This window comes from Ruditapes philippinarum, unplaced genomic scaffold, assembly GCF_026571515.1.
Source record: "Ruditapes philippinarum isolate M1 unplaced genomic scaffold, ASM2657151v2 ctg998_1_1_1_1, whole genome shotgun sequence".
Taxonomy (NCBI): Eukaryota; Metazoa; Mollusca; class Bivalvia; order Venerida; family Veneridae; genus Ruditapes; species Ruditapes philippinarum.
The window spans coordinates 43,295-61,961 of NW_026851652.1; the positions used below are offsets into that span (position 1 = coordinate 43,295).

Genomic DNA, 18,667 nt, shown 5'->3' on the forward strand with positions numbered 1-18,667 from the left:
GTAAACACAAGCTAATCTGATTTGGCCCACTTTTTAGTTAATGCATTGTACTGTATTTGGCATACAAATAATTATCCCAAATGTAAAGGTTATTCAGCTATGATACAAGGATCATTATCATATTTAACAGATTAATCTGAACTTCCCTACGTGAGTTTTGTTGATCTTACCAGTGGTTCTACTCAGGTGCCTGTTTGTGCCTGAAATAATATACAGAGGGGCACCTGAGGTCTTCCTCCACCAGTAAAGCTAGAAAGTCGCCATATGACCTATACCGTGTTGGTTGTGGTTAAACCCAATCCAGAAAAAAATGATATAAAACAACAACAAAAAAACCCCCAAAAAAACCCCGACAAACGAAACAGTGTTTTTGTGTTTTAGCTGTTCCCATGAAAGTGCGAAAGGCTAGCTCAAGGTGTTGATGGTCCTACTCAGTTTTGCGCTTGTGACTGTGACTCAAGTTCTCGTATTCATTTAGAGACCCAGTTAGTAAAACTGGACAGTTGCTACATGACCTATGACCTTGACAATGTTTGTTTGACGAGAAACACGAATAAATAAAATACTGAAACCCTCTTTTTCTCTGCACACTCATACTGAAGAGAAAATACCCACTATTATCATTTTAAGTGTTATATATTTCTCTATGTTAACTCTCGGACTTTAATAAAAGTATGTGGTTAACTCAATTGTGTTCATATGTTTTTGTATAATTCTTTTTATAATTTTATGTACATTGTCATTTTAATTTTGTATTAATGAGAATAAACTCTTAAAAGAAAACATGTTTTATTGTGTGTGTGTTTTTTTTCTGCATGGAGATAAATGGTTTTAACACCTGCTTATCATTCGAGAGTTAGATTACGGAACTTCGGTGGTTCTACACCGGTGCCCGTTCGTACCTGAAATAATGTACGGAAGAGCAGTTGAGGTCTTCCTCCACCAGAAAAGATGGAACGTCGTCATATGACCTATATTGTGCCGGTGTGACGTAAAACCCAATAAAACAGTTCAAATTTCGCCGTAATGAAAGACCGGTTTACTGAATCTTTTGGTTTTTAGGTATCTCCCAGTGATTGCATACACCCCTGAATCATGTGGAAGTAGTCAGTCACAAGTGTAGAAATTGGTAATTGCGAATTAGTTTTCTAGGAAAGACGGTTAGGTGGGTTGACCGGTCACTGCCGAAATACAGACCAAAATGTGTTGAAATCTGCATTAAAACGATTCAAACGTCATTTTTGTGCAAGTAACCCTCTATGTAAAGCTGTTGTAGATGTAATACAAACTATGACTGCTTCGTTAACGTTTAATGAATAGAAATAGATATTTTTTAGAAAAAAAAAAAACATCCAAAAAAAAAACAGTTGGCGGTAATGTAATCTTCACTCTACTATGTTGATTTTTATGCCTCCACAAAGTGGGGGAGCATATAGCGTTGCACTTGTCCGTCCATCCGTCCGTACGTCCCGAAATCTTGTGAACGCAACTCCTCTTAAACCGGATGGAAGTTTTGCTTAAACTTCCAGGGATGAACAACCTTAATGTGTAGATAGAAGTAAAGGAAGGAATTTTTGCTGCGACCAAATTTAACAGAATTATGGCCCTTTGTTGATTTTTATGCCCCCACAAAGTGGGAGCATATAGCGTTGCACTTGTCCGTCTGTCCATACGTCCCGAAATCTTGTGAACGCAACTCCTCTTAAACCGGATGGCAGATTTTGCTTAAACTTCCAGGGATGAACAACCTTAATGTGTAGATGGTAGTAAAGGAAGGAAGTTTCGCTGCGACCAAATTTAACAGAATTATGGCCCTTTGTTGATTTTTTCACTATATACTATGTAGAAATTTTGTGAACGCAACTCCTCTTAAACAGGGTGGCAGATTTTGCTTAAACTTCCAGGGATGAACAACCTTAATGTGTAGATGGTAGTAAAGGAAGGAATTTTTGCTGCGACCAAATTTAACAGAATTATGGCCCTTTGTTGATTTTTAGTTTTCAACTTGTGGCACATGTAGTCCAAAAAATATTTGACCTAGAGTCATAAGATTGACAGAACAGTGGCATTTGGGGGCATCCGTGTCCTACGGACACATTTCTAGTTTCACTATATACCATATATATGTTGTCAGTGGGGGCATCTGTGTCCTTTGGACACAGTTCTAGTTTTTATCATATATGGCACACATTCACATTTATTTTCTTAATGAGCGACCCGGGTTCGAATCACATATGGTGAAGGTAATTTTCGCTGTTATAGATAATGAAATCCTTTCTACGGTCATTTGCACTGTACCTCTGCTCTGGAATATCCAGAAACGATGGGGTGGCTTACAGCCGTGATCAGGTTAAGCTATCGACAAAACCACTATTGCATTAATTTCCATTTTAATCAAACAAAGAATTCGTACACTATTTCATTTCCATTAAAAGGCCTTTGACAGATTAACTGTCCCGTATAAACGCTGGTTTGCTTTTTTTGTTCTGTTTGGCTTCAGATAATAACAACACATCTAATATTATCAAATATACATTTTTTATTTAAAACTTCACCTAAAACATGTATAAAGCAATAAAGAAAGAACAATGCATTTTTCATAATAAACATTTTCAAGCGAACTTATTTGTACATCAGTTAGCATACTAGTATCATATTTTTTACACAAAATTGACCATATACTTAATTGCACGCATGTCACCGATCACTTTTCTGGGAAGAATAAGGATCGAACATATTTATAAATAATCATGCATAAATAAGATATATATAAATGTACATAATAATGGGAGGAACACAACAAAAATATGAATTTGTTTTGGCAAAAGTAAAAACAAACTAAAAACAATGCTGATAATACGTTATTCTTTGGTCTCAACAAGTGTACTGATTAATTCATGTGTTCTAAAAAAAACTAAATATACTGATCAATATCAAGTTTTTTACCTTGATCCTTTTGCAGTATATATAAAACCGATTCTATAACTAACTAAAAGAGGAAATTTTAATGCTAAACAATTACTAGCTGTATATCGAAAAGGCAAGTTCTACATAAAACATTGACTTTCCGTCTCAAAGTTAAAACGAAACGTTATTATAAAATGAAATATGAAATTATGTATACGAATTCAAGTCATGGCAAGTTAAGAAATATCGCGATTCAAATGCGTACATGTATACTGGATTAGATTAAAACTGAACACATGATTGGAAAACAATAAAATCATATAAAAATATGCATGTATACAATGAAGTTTCATAAAAAAAACCACTATTAACACATTCTTTTAACTTCAACGGACAACCTTAAAGTTCACTGTTGGCCCATGCAGGATAGCTGTAAACACCGTAAAAATCTCTGTATATTGAAGCCAACCGGAAGTTAGAATGATATCACACCGGAAGTAAGTGAAATATTCAACAGGAAGTTTATGTCATGTAAAGCAAAGAAAATTTAATTCATATACAAAAATAAAACAAACTTGGCTGTGAAGTTTGTAATGTACATAGCTCTAGTTACGTAGACTTTCTTTTACTATTTACATATCTTACATTGTGTATATAATGTGTAAAACTATATCACAGTTTCTTTTTACGTTTTACGTCAAATAGCCCAATTTCTTTTTCATTGCAAAATATCCAGCCAATCTGCTTTCCGCATATTCCTGCAACGGAAAAAACAACATCACTCGAATAAATATTTTGACAGTTAAAAGAAAATTAGAGAACAAAAATACGTTCAAAAATACTATGGAACTGGCAAATTGTTGAAAATATTCGATTGTAATAAAAACTTGAAGTTTTGTTGCACCCCATCAGAATAGTATAAAGAACTGGTATCATTTTAGGACACATTGATGTAATACCTTTTGGGTTCGAACCGGCAAACTCGGCGTGAAGAGTAAGGCACAAAAGCACCACCATACCACGCACCCTGAATAAAAATTCCATCCTTATACAAGTTACTGCGAGCATTTTAGTTTTTAATGAAAACACATGTATTTTTAACTCACCAAAAATCCGAACTGTATTGTCGACATTTCATTTTGTAGAATTGACCAAAGGCCCCACAGGAAGTGAGACGCAAGGGCAAAGGAAGTGAGACGCAAGGGCAAAGGTATTGGCCTCTATGTACATTTTATGAAGCGTAACATCGTCTGCATCACAGTGTGACGCTTTCAAATAGGCCTTGAAAAATTCGTACTGAAATGTAAAATAACTTACTTAATATAGATGTTACCATAGCAACAAAAATGGGAAAAAGATGTCCATATTTTCAACATACAGTTGTATTCTCCTACACACAGACAAGCTGGCAAAGGAAATAAGTACATTTGTATAATATGCCCGTTGTTTTGGGCGAAACAATTTAACTTTTGGTTGTTGTGGAATTCGACAGATGCTGCAAAAATAATCATCGCAAGTTAGCTGGGTTGTCTCCGAAGTTCTTCATATCTGCTTACAAATAAATCATAAAGTTTACACGCCCATTTATTTGTTAAAATCACATGAAACTTGATTTTTGTACACATTTTTATACCTCAGATGCTTTGATGGGGGTTCACACCCACGTTCTCAGGGAGCACGCTTTATTCCTAAAACATAATGCTATATATTCACCTGTTGTTCCCTAGTTGGATAAAAATGTTCGGTATAACTAAAGTAAGGGTACTCTGTTACATTGTAGTTATAACACCATTCCATAAAGTGATTCCCAAAATCATAACCTCTGAAAAGACAAGAGTATTTCAAATATCAATTATTATATACATGTGATCAGAACCCGGGAACGGTACTGCAGATTGCGGCGCATATTTCCGTTTAACAACGTTTCTCCTAAATCTAAATAACGTTTCGTATTATCCGATAGTACGGCCTCAAAGAATATATCAATTAAAACAATCTGTTAGTTTTCAAATTGGCCATATCTGACGGTATTATCTTTTTTCCAAAAACCGTAAATTTGACCTTTTTTTAAACTAGCATATACATGTATATTAATTTAAATTGAGGTTATATTTTTAAAGACCACCCACTTGGATAATATGAAAATATATTCAAAGGTCGGACAAACAATACGTTAAGCCGGTACACGATCAAACTGCCTCTCAACACAGAGATCAAGAGTTCGAGCCCAATCCTCGGGTCACAACCATGTTTCTTCATACGACACCAGTACTGGTTGGTTGCAGGAAGCGGACTCGAAAGTGATTAATCTAAATTTTGCAAACAAAACAGGATGGAAAATATGCGCCACAATTCTGCGGTCCCGCCCCAAGCTCATATGATAATCATTGCAGTAAAAAGTAACTAGAGGTGCAAGAAAAAATGTTTATACATCTACGTAATACAATTTTGCAAGTGTATGGTACAATAAGCAAAATACTACATGGTGCAAGTTCAAAAATTCTAAAAACCTGAAAACCCTTAATTCAGCATTATTTTAATTTGTTTTTTATAGTAAAAGAGTGCTTTCATCAGTATAAAAAACTAATTTTCTGAAAATCTCTGAAAACTTGTATCCATGAAAATACCTGATATAATGAAACATTTATCAAACGCCCGCCTTTTAGGAATAGTTCGACAATATTCATGAAAGGCATACAAACAAATTTAACAAAACATCCCAACATAAAATATAGAAAGATATTCTTTATTGTTTTAAATAAACGTTCACAAACTTTACAGTAGATATCTTGAAAACGAAATAAAAGATGAAATTAGGAGAAATTCTTTGATTAACTTTTCGCTGTTTTCCTTTGTATGTATATAAAAATGAAGTTATAGAAATTAAGTACAGCCAAATTTGTCTATAACATCCAATCGTTGGAAAATAAAAATCAGCGTTTGCTTTGACTTCCATACAAAATACTAAACCACTATATGTGTGGTTACATAATGCACCCAGGGCTCTCGTTTAGTAAAATTTGGGGCCGAATATTGCCCTATTCCCCCATTAAAATAGTGTGTTTTCCCCCCTAAAAGCAAAAAAAAAAAAAATCCCCCTCAAAAATATTATCTGACTGCCATGGATCAGGGATCATGTTTTAAGTTGAATTTTTATAGAAAATATAAAGATGTATCAAATTTCATAGGAACCAAATATTTCATGACTGCAGCTTATTGTTGATAAATTTGTTAACTGTATCTTGTTTTCACTTGTTTTTAATGAATTATTTTTCTTCTAATGAAATTCCCCCTTGAATGAATTTTTTTTGAAAATCATGGGAAATTCCCCTCCCCCACCTGCATGGACTCTGGCCCCAGTCTCAAAATGCGAACGAGAGCCCTGGCACCGAAAGCAAACTATGATACAAGTAACTTGCCAAGGGGTAATTATTTGGACACGTTAAAAGGACACCAAATATGAAAAGTTTTTGAGAAACAAGAATTAAAAAGATTTATAGGGCAAAATTGGCCTGTAATGGACAAAATGGGCCTTTAATGAAATGGGCCTTTAATGGCAATATCTATTGTGTGTTCTATAAAAAATTACCTATAGTTATAGCTACAATATTCCCAGTCTATGACGGTCAAACATTTCTCCCTATCCGGGCAGTTTCTGTTATACAAAATATTTCCTGGAAAAGAAAACATTTCATTTTGATATGTTTTAGATGAGATATAAAATATAAATTTGCATAATAGTCTATAAGCTAAAATATGAACAATAATAAAGACCAATCGGAATTTACTCGACTATTAGTCCTTATCCGAAGACTGACGGAAAGAGCCGAAAAGTTGCGATTGTAATAAGACGATACCAGGCTCAAAATAACCACAAAATATTTTTACAAAATTAAAACTTGGTCATATTTCAAATTTTTTTCTATTTCATTTAAATTTATATATTCAATATATTTGTGTATCATGTATCATATGAATTAGATAAAGTCTAAGTTGTTTCTGTTAGATAACGCCTCTAATTTATTTTGTCTTTCACAAAACGCGCATGCGCGAGATACGATATCGCATTGCTATATGGAATTACCCTTGTCTTGTATTACAATGTATATTATTGAGTTACTGATTTCTTGTTTTAAGAATTGTTAAAATTATATTGATATTGCAATTTTCACATATAAAATTTGTGTGTCTACTGCTATTTAAGGATTAAGCTTAAAAAAAAATGGCATGCTCAAAAAGCAGGTTTCATGAGCTGCAATGGAGCTGTGTGGCGACTGTCTGTAAAATCTTGTATTTTCAATTGCAGCGTCGTACACGTATATTCCCAGACGTTCGAGATTATCGATTTCAACACTTGTAGTGATGAAAATTAAAACAAAAACTATAGCTGTGGCTTGGGAAGTTAAGAGATATTGCATTTTCATTTCTGCTATGAATTGCACAAACTAGCAGGGCTCGTCTTGAGACTTCCAAACGATTTTATTTCTTATTGGTCACGTGGGATCTATACGGACTGTTCTCTTTTGTATTGTTTTAATATATGTTGATTAATCATGAATCGTATTGAATACAAATCTATTCTTTGACCAACAATGACAAGTTGCCAGTTAACAAGCATTGGCTAGTTACAGTTAACAAGCATTATCTAGTTACCTGTTAACAACTTGAATATTTTCCAGTAAACAAGCCTTGGTAAGTTGTCAGTATACAAGTTTTAACTAAGTGTCAGTTAACAAGCGATGGCTTGTTGTCAGTTAGCAAAAATTGACTAGTTTCCAGTAAACAAACATAACTATCTGCCAGTCATCAAGCTTCAATTTAGTTGTCAGTAAGCAAGCAAATAAACAAGAAATGGATGGTTGCCACTTAACATGCGTTGACTAGTTGCTTGTTAACAAGCACTGACTAGTTGTCAGTAAAGAAGCGTTAACCAGTTGCCAGTTTATAAGCGTTGAGTATTTGCTAATTAACAAGCATTGGTTAATTGCTAGGTTACAAACACTGATAAGTTGCCAAATTCTTATACCAACAACTGGCATTGACTTATTGACAATTTACAAGCACTGACTAGTTGCTAGTTATCAAGCATAGACTAGTTGACAATTTACAAGCACTGACTAGTTGCGTGTTAACAAGCATTGACTTATTGACTATTTACAAGCACTGACTAGTTGCTTGTTAACAAGCATTGACTTATTGATAATTTACAAGCACTGACTAGTTGCTTGTTAACAAGCATTGACTTATTGACAATTTACAAGCACTGACTAGTTGCTAGTTAACAAGCGTTGACTTATTGACTATTAACAAGCATTGACTAGTTACCAGTTAACAAGCGTCAACAAGGAAATAAATGTAAACTTCATCATTAGCTTAACTTTATACAAAGACAGACATATTACATGGCTTTTAACACTTGGAAAGGTGAAAATTAAACATACTATAACCCTAAGCTATGATATACCTTCATTCTGTTTCGGTATATGGACTTACCAACAATTTCAAGGTCATATGGCGACTTTCCTCACAAGTAGGAAGTACAAGTAACTCTGCAACAAAACAACCGTTATGCTGCTTATACCTTAAAACCTGAGATGGAGCGTATATAACTATGTCAATAAACTGCAGAACCAATTACCAAATATGTTTAAATTGCAAGAATCGGAATCAAATTTCCTACATACTCGTCCATGGGTATTCGATTAATCGGTGCACATATCACCCAATGAGACGAAGAAAGAAAATGTATTTTGAATTTACGTATGTATTATTTATAATTACCACATACCAATGATAATTGGTATGAATTTAAGTTAGCTTTGTTATTTTCCGTTACGAATATTTATTTATTCACCCAAGATATCTATTGTCAAGGAGTATTACATAATTTTATTATACACGGAAATGAACGGAATTTACCGAATATTTACGAGTTTATAAAGTAACATTGTTTAAAATACAATATTGCTTTACCTTCTTGGAGATCGTTATGTGAGAACACAACGGGAGATTCCACTCTCGACAGGATTTCTCTAGAAGAAAAACAATCTGGTTAAAAGCTACAACAAAAACCTTCTAAAATATATGATTCTTAAGGTCACTTTGTGCTTAGACATGTCTGTTAAAGGGACTCCATTGAGATTTTTTGACATGACGGGATTGGAAATAATTTTTCGAGATTTATGTTCCATTTGAAGAAGATTGACCCCTCTAACTTGTGTGAAAGTTTTTCCGGTCATTCGTCCGCTCAGTTTTTCCAGAAAAATAATATAATTGTGATGAAAAATGACCCAAAATTAAAAAGCGTTGCAACGCTTTTCACTAAGATGGGACTAACAATAACATATGATATGATTTTCAAGTTATTCTTAGTATTTTTAATCGTCTTTTGCATATCTTTCTGTTTTAAGTGAACCAGCTGATCTTTTGTAAATAACATCAAATTAAAAGTTTTTACGCTTTGGGCCTCATTGGAGCCGCTTTAATACAGATTTCCAATATAAATTTACATAAGAAAATTTCGGGTTCGGAAAAGAGGTTTACAACTAGAAAATAATGAGATTGTGTAAAATAAATACAGGTTAAGACAAAGTCTTACTTTAACGTCTGCAATTCTTGCTCTAAATTAAAGTCCCTAAATATGCGCATGTAATGTTCGTCCTGATCTGAATGCACACTCATTAAAATTCCTTTTGTTTCTTTTAACCATCTGTAAATATAGAAGAAGAAAACTATTTAAGTAATAACAAGATATGTTTGTAAAACATATATGCCCTCTATCGGCAGCCAATTAGTCATGTGATCAGGTTATTATGACTGACTTTTGACCTAGTGACCGAACAATCAATAAGGTTTATCTACTGGTCATGACTAGTCACTAGGTAATTGTGACCACAAAGGTTGTATGCAGCAATTTTATGACAAAGTTATCACAAAGAGAGAACATATGCATAAATTTTATGAATCATGTAGGCATCATTAATGACAGCCAAGTTATTATATTACATAAAACATTGAAATGTGTATACCAAAAGCATTTTTAGTTTAATAAAAAATATCAACCAAGGTAACTTGAGTTGTTAAGTTATTGGTCAAACACAGTCCTTACATACAAGGTAGATATGACATTGACCTTTTACCCTTAAATCAATAGGGGTTATCTACTGGCCAAGACCAATGCACCTGTGAAGTTTGAAGGTAAAGGGCCCATGAGTTGTTGGGATATTGATCAGAAAGCGTTTTTACATATAAGGTCAATATGATCTTGACCTCTGACCCCTTAACCCCAAAAATCCATTGAGGTTATCTTCTGACCAAAAGCAATGCATCTGTAAAGCTTGAAGGTTCAAGGGTCCATGGGTTGTCCAGTTATTGATAGAAAACCGTTTTGACATACAAGGTCAATGCGACCTTGACCTTTGACACTAAATCAATAGGGACCATCTTCTGACCATGACAAATGCATCTACAAAGTTTGAGGGCCAACAGCCAGTAGCTTGTTAAGTTATTGATCGGAGACCGATTTTTCCTACAAGATCAATTTGACCTTGACTTTGACCCATTGACCCCAAAATCAATAAGGGCCATCTACTGGTCAAGTATAATGCATCTATGAAGTTTGAAGGCAAACCGCCCATGGGTTGTCAATTAATTGATTGGAAACCGTTTTTACCTTCAAGGTCAATGTGACCTTGACCTTTGACCTCTTGACTACAAACTCAATAGGGGTCATATGCTTGTCATGAACAATCACCATACCAAGTTTGAAGTTCCCAGTTAATGATCGGAAACCATTTGGTCTACGGACCGAAGGACTGATGAACCGACCAGGACTGATGAACCGACCGACAGACAAATGCAAAGCAATATACCCCTCTCTTCTTTGAAGGGGGGATACTTATGTAAAACATTTTCTTAAAGAACGTTTTTGAATTTAAAGTATTGTTGAATATTGGTCTATCCAGCAACCACAACTATAGAAACCATTTTCCTATTTTAAGCAAAACTGACCTTGATAGATGGACAGCGTCTAATATGGAAATTGCGTATACATATATACGTACTTGTCCATGGTATCATTCAAGAATCTAGGCTCCTTACACAGGGGCATGTCTAGGGTATGAAACAATGCCAATTTTTCCGCTATCATCTTGGACAAGGTCGGGTCGTGCAAATCTTTTGTTGATAAACAATTCGCCTGAAATTTAGTAATTTGTTTACATCAAATCACTCGATAAATATATACATGTATATAACGACACCAAGTCAGCAATTATGACTAATAAGCACATGACAATTTTCATGTACAATTTTCCTATACACCAAAGTCTACCATGGCTAAACAAACTTGAAATATTAAAAGTAACTTGCACACGACTAAAAACGCCATGGTACAGCGATAAAAACCTCTTGTACGAATAACACTAGATCACCAGGCTAAACTAAAGAGGCTTTAATATTTAATCATCTAAGATGATACAGTATGGAATCATTGATATTTAATACGTTCTGCTAGATCGTATTCAGTCAAATAGATTGATTAATTCACTGCAAGGACTTAGCAGTTTACTGAGTTAAATAGCGACTCTGGTTCAATATATATGATTGTGCATATAAACTCGATTAATATAGAATAATTCAAAGAAATTCTACAAAATAAACCAAACACATATTTTACCGGAACAAGTTCTTCAATTCTCGCAGTAGGGTTCATTCCGTGAAGTTTAGGGCCTAGTTGCTTTTCGGACAACAGAGCAAATATCACAGAGTTCTGCACGACAAAATTGCTGGACGTTGCAATGTCGCCATATACACGGAGAAGAACACTCGAGGGCTGATTATCCGGAGCTCGAACACCCGGTGGTAGTGAACATATATAAAGATAATTCGTCAAGCCACCACTGAAAGAAAAAAATATGAATTTCATACTCATACAGGCGTTGCATTTTAAGAAAAAAGCTACAATTTTATTTTTTCGCAGTAAATTTATCATCTTTGGCACTCTGTAAGCAGATATAAAATGTTTATTGGCGACGCCGGTGAGCGGCGTCGTCTATTATGGAACGCTTTTTATTTTTGCCAATGGAAGGAGCTGTTATTATTAGCAGTTAATTTCATGTTGTGTTAATTAGTTTTATTTTGATTCGTAAAAATCAAGTAAACAAATGTGTTATTATATTTGTATTTAATAACTTTTTATAAAAAGCATGTGCATTGTGATATTATTTTCACGAAATTTCAGGTTAAGTTTAACAGCTTGTCCTTTAGTTTTAATGACAATACTAAAACCCGGATTTCGAATATCGTTGTGGTCTAGATTGAGGCCGTATCAGTTCATTCATTCATTTATACATGTTCAAAATTTTCCTACAAGAAGAAAGTTCACCTGCAATTGAGTATAAGGATAGGTAATGGAACTGTTGTAAACGATTATCCTATTGATTTTATCCTTATTACATTTATCTGTTGCGCAGAATGGTTGTTTTTACAAAGTGTACCAGTATCCGGATGTTGAAAGCTATCCGATTTTCTGCAATTACTGCTGACACATGGCCATCTATTTTTTATGAATACATTACCATTAATTTGCATGGCTTGATAAAACTGAACCTGCAGCATTTCATAATTTTGCTGTTTAGGGTGTTCTTTTGGGTTTCAGGTTTTCTTTATTTTAAGGGGAAGTAACTCATGTTTACTAAATTATTTGTTCTTTTCTGTCTATCTTAGGTATTACTTATAATACTATTTTTGTTGTATATAATTCACCAGTTGTAAGGTCATCAAAAGCATGTTAATGTTAGGATTTCATATTTATTTAATATAAACTGGGAATTATTAATGTTATGTGCATACATGTATATCTTAGACAGTAGTATATTGATATATTGAGACTTATATTTTCTGCATTTAAAGAGATACAGTTATGTCATTATTATTAAAGGGATGAGACTTTCATTTAAAGTTATAAATGATAAAACATGTATTGATTGAAAATGTCCTTAAACTTGGATCAAGCAATGTAATTAATAAAGTCTCAAAAAATCATATTCTGAATAGTTATTCTATTTTTTTTCTAACATGTGCATAGTTTGAAAAAAACAGCTTCGGTCTTATCTATTTGTAATGAAGAGACACCGGTCTCAACCTCCAGGTCTCCTGCATCAACCCGACAACAGACTGTACATAGAGTAGATTGTTACTTGCCCTTGAATAAATTTGTGCACTAAATTTATAGTGGGTGATTTGTGCCACATGAAAACCAACATAGTATAAAAAGTAACTGGGCGCCAGATGAAAACATGAAAATACAATCTACCACAAAGTGGTTTGTTTGTTGCATTTTTCATGTTTTTGCCCGGTGCCCTTGATGCAAAATACAAATCAGCCTTCGTAAAATTTCTTATGTTGGTCACAGGTTTGAGTTCTGGTCAAGCTCAAAGTTTTTCTCATCCTGTGACTGCATATAAGCATGAGTTCAATTTCCTATGCTCTGTAACATAAGAAATTCACGAACACAAATCGATATAGTGGGGAAATATGTTGTGGTTTAGAACTGTTTCATTATTAAAGAGAAAATGTGTAGCAGGCCGGATAGCTCAGTTGGTCTTCTGAAAGTCATGGGTTCGAGTCATGGTCAGGCAGTTTCAGTCAGGGTTTAGAAGTGGTTTTTCAACTGACACATGTTTGATTCATTTAACAGATTGCATTATTTGAAATGGACAAAGGCAGTATTGCATGATACTTTTAGATCTACAAAGGGCATTTGATACAGTTGAACACACTATACTGCACATCTGGGATGAAGAAGTTGTTTTTCTTCTTCTTCATGAAACTTCAAGCATTTGCCATATATAATGACATTCTTACATGGTTTAAGTCTTATCTCTGATAGTAGCTGGTTGATGTGGCTGGTACTCATTCTACTACTGCTCTGGGAGTACCTATGCTGTCCCCCTGATGTTCATTTTAGGTCCTCTTTTATGTCTAATATATGTCAATTACATGTCTTCAACCCTAAGCAATAAGCTTTTATTATAATGCACAGGCACGAGTATCAGACCTTGGAAGAAAAAATATGGCCAGATTGATAAAAAAACCTGTGTTCATCTTAAAAGTGTCAACAACCAAAATAAAATGTAAATAATGACCCCCTTTAAAAATATACTTCAAGTTGATAGTATATTTTTAAAGGGGATCATTATTTACATTTTTTGTTTTGGTTTTTATAAACACAGTTTTTTTATCAATCTGGTCATCTGGTCATATTTTTTCTTCCCAGGTCCGATACTCGTGCCAGTGATTATATGCTGATGACTCAGGAATCCTTGTGTCTCATAAATAAATCTGAAGAAATTCTTTCTTATAGCATAAGTCTTATAAGATTGCTTAATTGACTATAAATTGTCTTTGCATCTTGGCAAGACAGAGTCTATTCGTCTTTGGTTTAAGTTTCAACTTAAACTGGCCCTAGCCTCCAGGTCACATGTAATGGTACTGCTATAAAGTACACATCTTTTGTTAAGTATTTAGGTGCAAATCTGGATCAAATTCTTTTGGCGTCGCCCTTTGATGCTTTGCATCAATGATTTTCTTGTATAGCTAATGAAATACTGTTGCGTGGTCCATAATCATTGCTACAAATGTACGCAAAATCGACGGAAAAAAGTATGTGATAACAATCAAAATATAAAAGACTGTTTATTCCAATGTTACATGTGTCAACTATGATTGAAATTATGAAACGAATTTAAGAATATCGAAAGGAACGAAAGAAAAACAACTAAAAAGCAGCCGTTGCCATATGACGAACATATTTTAGCAGAAAACAATGTACTGTAACGATTAAGCGATTTCAATTTAAAATGAATATAAGAAACATGGCAATCAATTAGTTTTAAGTTACAGCGGACCATCTTTTAATACATATCCGGTTTTTATGGTAGTCACCATGACCGTGACCTTTGGCTACAAAACGGGCCTTTCCGCCAGCCTCCGGATTAGTGACAATAGCCGATGTGTTCCCATTGATCAAAGGGGTCAAGAGAGCAGCTTTCTACCAAAGGGCCAAATCAGTCTCTGGTTATCGGCCAGACAAGTCCTTATGGGTAAGCTCAATACTGGTCATTTAACCGACTGACCCTAAAAAAGGCAATGAGCTATCTATAAACTATGAGCAATCTAAATTGTTAAATTTGTAGGATTGTATATAAGATTAATCTGGACACATTCATGTGTTTAAAAATAAAAATCACGTTTGGGTTTTAACTCCCCTGAAGTCGGGCTAAGTTAACTTACCTGAACTCGGGGTTCAATTAACTCCCCTGAAATCGGGTTCAGTTAACTCCCCTGAAGTCGGGGTTCAGTTAACTCCCCTGAAGTCGGGGTTCATTTAAGTCCCATGAAGTCGGGTTCAGTTTACCCCCTTGAAGTCGGGTTCAGTTAAATCCCCTGAAGTCGGGGTTCAGTTAACTCCCCTGAAGTTTGGGTTCAGTTAATTCCCCTGAAGTCGGGGTTCATTAAAGTCCCATGAAGTCGGGTTCAGTTTACCCCCTTGAAGTCGGGTTCAGTTAACTCCCCTGAAGTAGGGGTTCAGTTAACTCCCCTGAAGTCGGGGTTCATTTAAGTCCCATGAAGTCGGGTTCAGTTTACCCCCTTGAAGTCGGGTTCAGTTAACTCCCCTGAAGTCGGGGTTTAGTTAACTCCCCTGAAGTCGGGGTTCATTTAAGTCCCATGAAGTCGGGTTCAGTTAACCCCCTTGAAGTCGGGGTTCAGTTAACTCCCCTGAAGTCGGGTTCAGTTAACTCCCCTGAAGTCGGGGTTCAGTTAACTCCCCTGAAGTCGGGGTATAGTTAACTCCCCTGAAGTCGCGGTTCAGTTAACTCCCTTGTAGTCGGGTTCAGTTAACACCCTTGTAGTCGGGTTCAGTTAACTCCCTTGTAGTCGGGTTCAGTTAACTCCCTTGAAGTCGGGTTCAGTTAACTCCCCTGAAGTCGGGTTCAGTTAACTCCCCTGAAGTCGGGGTTCAGTTAACTCCTCTGAAGTCGGGGTTCATTTAACTCCCATGAAGTCGGGTTCAGTTAACCCCCTTGAAGTCGGGTTCAGCTAACTCCCCTGAAGTCGGGGTTCAGTTAACTTCCATGAAGTCGGGGTTCAGTTAACTTCCTTGAAGTCGGGTTCAGTTAACTCCTCTGAAGTCGGGGTTCAGTTAACTCCCCTGAAGTCGGGTTTTGTTAAATCTCCTTAAGTCGGGTTCAGTTAACTCTCCTGAAGTTTTGTATTTGTACATATATACGAGATGAAACCGTTTTAACTCAAATTGGAACTTAATGACGCTGCAAGAATAACTTGCAGCCAGATAGAAAGGTTACATGACACAAAATACAGAAAGAATGAATAAGCTATTGTTGACGATCTTAAACATGTTCAAAGAAATTGCGAAACTCAAATTTTTAGCCATTTCATAATCAAATACATTTCTAATCAATAAATATATATCTTCAGTATTTTTGTTGTTGTTTTTTTTAAAGAAAATTAACTTAATGCAGTTTAAACTGGATGTAATTATACGTTTATGCAACATGTATGTAATATCGACCGCTTTCAGTGCACCAGTGTAACGCTACATGCGCGGCGCGCGATTTAATTTCTTCTGAACTGTCGTCTGCAACCAATATAAAAATATATGTAACATAATGTAGGCCTATATACATGTGGAAAGAAATATTTGAGCGTCACGAGATACTAAAACATGATGAAATTTGCTCAATTGACGAAATAAATGACGAAATTAGCACGGTGGTGTGATTACGCTTCCGCGTCACGCCATATCTTGTACATGTATACATGCTTATTGCGTTATCTCGGCTTATTGATGACCTGACCTGATTTTTAAAGACTTTTTGGTGGGAACGACAATAGATACATGTAATCATAGGTGGACAACAAAGTTATTTATATCTGGCGTCATATATAAAGGTACTCCATCCATTACAAGTTTGCATAAACCCGTCAACTCAGTTACATTCCGCACCTCAATAGCAACTTTTCGGCCCGTTCCGTCAAAATCTTCGGATTTTGAAATTATGTATAATCGGCTAGGTGTTCCAAATGCACCTTTAAACATGTATTTGTAATGATGCTAGTCACATTGATTTGACCTAAAATATGTTTAATCTTGTTAACTTATATCAATATATTAAAATTAATCGGATTTTTTGTTACATAGTCAGGTTAAATATAACAATACATGTGTATAACAAAAAAATATCAGATTTATTTTAAATATATTGATATAATATTGCATGTATAACAAGATTAAAACATATTTTAGGTCAAATCGATGCAACTATAGCACCTGTGGACTTAAAAGAGCTATTGTTGTCAGGTAAATCGATTCGCTTCCTCTTAATTAAGTAGATTTAAAATAGAAGTTAAAAAACCCCCGAAAGGATGACATACGGAGCTTTATAGAAGGTGTCACTGTAAAACCTTTGATATAGATGTATATAGATCCGTATAATTTGAGTAAAGTCTGTATTTATTTTAAGCTAGGTAATCAACTATAGCTTTTTAAAGTATTACTGTCAAATGTACCAGTGGTCAGTGATTTACCGAATGATCCAAAATTCCACTTATATGTATCAACTTCCCCGCCGGGTTTATATTTGAGCCGACGAAAGACCGGTCAAGGCAAGAGGCTCGAACTTAAGACCAAACGCTATATAGAACTGTATTCTTAGCCAATTAAGTTAACATATCGGATACTTGACGGATGTTTATTTTTTTTCCTAACAATACAACAAAATCAAACATACCTTAACTTTTTGATCTGGAAATCGGCCTCGCTTATTTCAGACCACACTCCACCAATCGAATCTCGGCACATGTTAAAACCCAGCCTCTGGGTTTCTGTAGAAATTGAATCGTCATCCATCAGCGTTGTTTTTACGCTCCTCGGCTTCGTAAATAGCAGACGTTTTAGAATTTTACTGACTTCAGATAACAATTTAGGGGACACCAGATAACGTTTTTGCATCACCATTATTTTATCAAACTTGACCAACAATATTGAGATAAGCTTCCATCTTCGTGAAGGAAACATCGTTCCTATTATCTATATATATTTATCAGTAATTATTAGTAACACTTATATGAAGTACAAAGTCCCTATGTAATCTCCAGTATATAGTAAATATGATTCAGTGTGTGTTTATGTCTCAAGTGTCAAACACCAAAGTCACATCTTCGCAACACGTATCGATCTTATGACACTAGAAGCTGCGACGCTGTACGTACTGTATATATGAATATTCTAATCGATATTTTGTATTTACCGAGGATATGGAAAACCCCGTATGTTGTCAAATACGCAACACAATCGACCAATCAGCTTTTGTTATATCTACATTTGTGTCAAGTATATGATGAGATATTCAACTGAGTAATTAATGTACATGCTATATATTTATATCAGTAACCGAATTACACGGAGATCAAAGTGTCACTTCTAAAAATAGAATGATAAACAATAACAACATCAAGTGAACAATATAACTTATGGTTAACAGTTCATTTAAATTCCGATGAAAACAGTGTACAAATGTTAACCATTAACGATAAAATCCGGAAATTTCTAGTTCTTGAAATTATTGTGCCTATGACTCATTCGCACGTGTGAGTGTTTGAGGACATTTATAGGGTGATAATTTCAGTGCCTAATAAATATACATGTATTTTTACTACCCTGTTTCGTAAAAATATT

General features: G+C 34.9%; 1 protein-coding gene across 1 annotated transcript; it reads right to left on the bottom strand.

Annotated features, from left to right (window-relative positions):
• Nucleotides 1–2,519: 2,519 nt before the first annotated feature.
• LOC132733533 (choline/ethanolamine kinase-like) lies at nt 2,520–18,403 on the bottom strand. The gene is given in 10 exon segments (XM_060720227.1): nt 2,520–3,665; nt 4,014–4,097; nt 4,099–4,203; nt 4,621–4,729; nt 6,497–6,581; nt 8,881–8,939; nt 9,506–9,616; nt 10,971–11,104; nt 11,585–11,807; nt 17,721–18,403. Coding segments are annotated over 10 exon segments (1,263 nt in total). The 5' UTR covers nt 18,008–18,403; the 3' UTR covers nt 2,520–3,599.
• Nucleotides 18,404–18,667: the final 264 nt, after the last annotated feature.